This window comes from Limulus polyphemus, unplaced genomic scaffold (assembly GCF_000517525.1).
Source record: "Limulus polyphemus unplaced genomic scaffold, Limulus_polyphemus-2.1.2 Scaffold8788, whole genome shotgun sequence".
Classification (NCBI taxonomy): domain Eukaryota; kingdom Metazoa; phylum Arthropoda; class Merostomata; order Xiphosura; family Limulidae; genus Limulus; species Limulus polyphemus.
The window spans coordinates 8,041-9,775 of NW_013674398.1; the positions used below are offsets into that span (position 1 = coordinate 8,041).

The 1,735-nt window shown below is 32.4% G+C and overlaps 1 protein-coding gene across 1 annotated transcript in view; it reads right to left on the bottom strand.

Annotated features, from left to right (window-relative positions):
• Positions 1-207: 207 nt before the first annotated feature.
• Positions 208-1,735, bottom strand: part of LOC106475550 (actin-related protein 2/3 complex subunit 3-like) — a 15,537-nt gene continuing 14,009 nt past the window's right edge. The window contains 1 exon segment of the mRNA XM_013936228.2: positions 208-584. Within this exon segment, the coding sequence (XP_013791682.2) occupies positions 522-584 (63 nt within the window). The 3' untranslated portion in view covers positions 208-521.

Sequence of the window (1,735 nt, forward strand, 5' to 3'; positions counted from 1 at the left end):
AAGTAAAACTTTTCCATCTACAATTGATTAGTTAGTGATTTTTTGAATTAAAAATTATAGTTACATACAAAAACATATAAAATAACTCGAAGTATGTAATTTGTAGTTTTGCTAAAGTTATGACATGTATCAGCTTAATAAACCTGTTTCTTGTCATTTCTATTAAAGGTGGACAAATAATGCAAGGAACTTAAGATACATAAAAAGTATTTTCAGCATTATTATTTTTTAATATAGTTGAAAAGGCTGTTCAGTCATACACTTACCAAATGTGGCAAATCAAAGAGACGAATAAATTGTTCAATGTATGTTTAAGCCTAATCAACAAATACAACTGTGATTGAAAAATTCTTAGAAACACTTGATGAAGAAGTAGAAGGTAACTTAATCACTTTTAAAGGAAAGCAGTAATGGTTTTTCTCTGGAAACTTCACTGTTGGGAACTGAATTTAATTAATTTTATTATTTATAACTTTGAAGTAAACTTATGTTTTCTGTTTTATTGTTCTTCATTCTAGTCTTCACTGACCAGGTGCAGACAAACTTTTATCCATGAACTTTCTTCTGGAGAAACATAGCCACCACTGCAATGATTTAAAAACATTACGAGAAATTAGGTTAAACTCAATAATGGGAACAAAAAACACGCTAACATTTATGTTCTTTTGACCACCGATTATACAAGACAGTATGTTAATGTGTGCCTATTCTGATGCTAATGGATCTGTTATTATTTCAAAATAGTGAATTAAAATGGTAGTAAAGAAAAATAAAGCAAAGTATAAATTCATTTAAATATCAAGTTCTGTTAATTTGCCAGCAATAGGACTATAATCTAAAAACTTAGGGTTGATACAACAAGCTATTTTACATAATGGCTGGACTTTCATTATGGTAAACAAAGAATTGGTTTAAATGGAACATCTGTTTGAGCATCCTCACCGAACCTCACGATAGACTGTCTAATCATAAGTAGAAACAATGGGTGATCATGTTTAATGGTTTTGTCGTCTGTTAGGCTACAACAAAATTACAATTAACTTTATTATTTTACAATGTTAGATTATATAGTTTAGATCAGTATCTTTGATTCTATCTTCTGGGTTTCTTACAGGATCTAGTAAACAAAGGGCCGGATTAAGGGGGTGGGGGTGGACGCCCGTGGCCCAGACTTAGAGATGGCTCATAGCTCACCAGTACAGAATTGACATTTTAGGTTGCTTAACGTTTGAAAGACACAAAAGTTAAAAGTCACTGTGGTCATACTAATATCATAATAGTGGAAAATGTATCATGGTACGAAAGTTGACAACCCTAATTGACTAGTGTTCTCTTCCAAGGCATCTAGTATCAAGAAGGCAGGATGTCAATGCAAAATAGGGGATCCATGGTCAGGCCACAGCTCGGGGGCCAGAGTCACCCTTAATCCTTTCCTGAATAAATATCAACATGGACATAAGTCAGAGAATACGGGGTACACCACTTTAAAGCAGTGTGAAGAATTACATAACTCAAAAAATATGAGCTACACTGAACTTAAAGCAGTGTGAAGAATTACATAACTCAAAGAATATGAGCTACACTGAACTTAAAACAGTGTGAATAATTACATAACTCAAAGAATATGAGCTACACTGAACTTAAAGCAGTGTGAAGAATTACATAACTCAAAGAATATGAGCTACACTGAACTTAAAGCAGTGTGAATAATTACATAACTCAAAGAATATGAGTT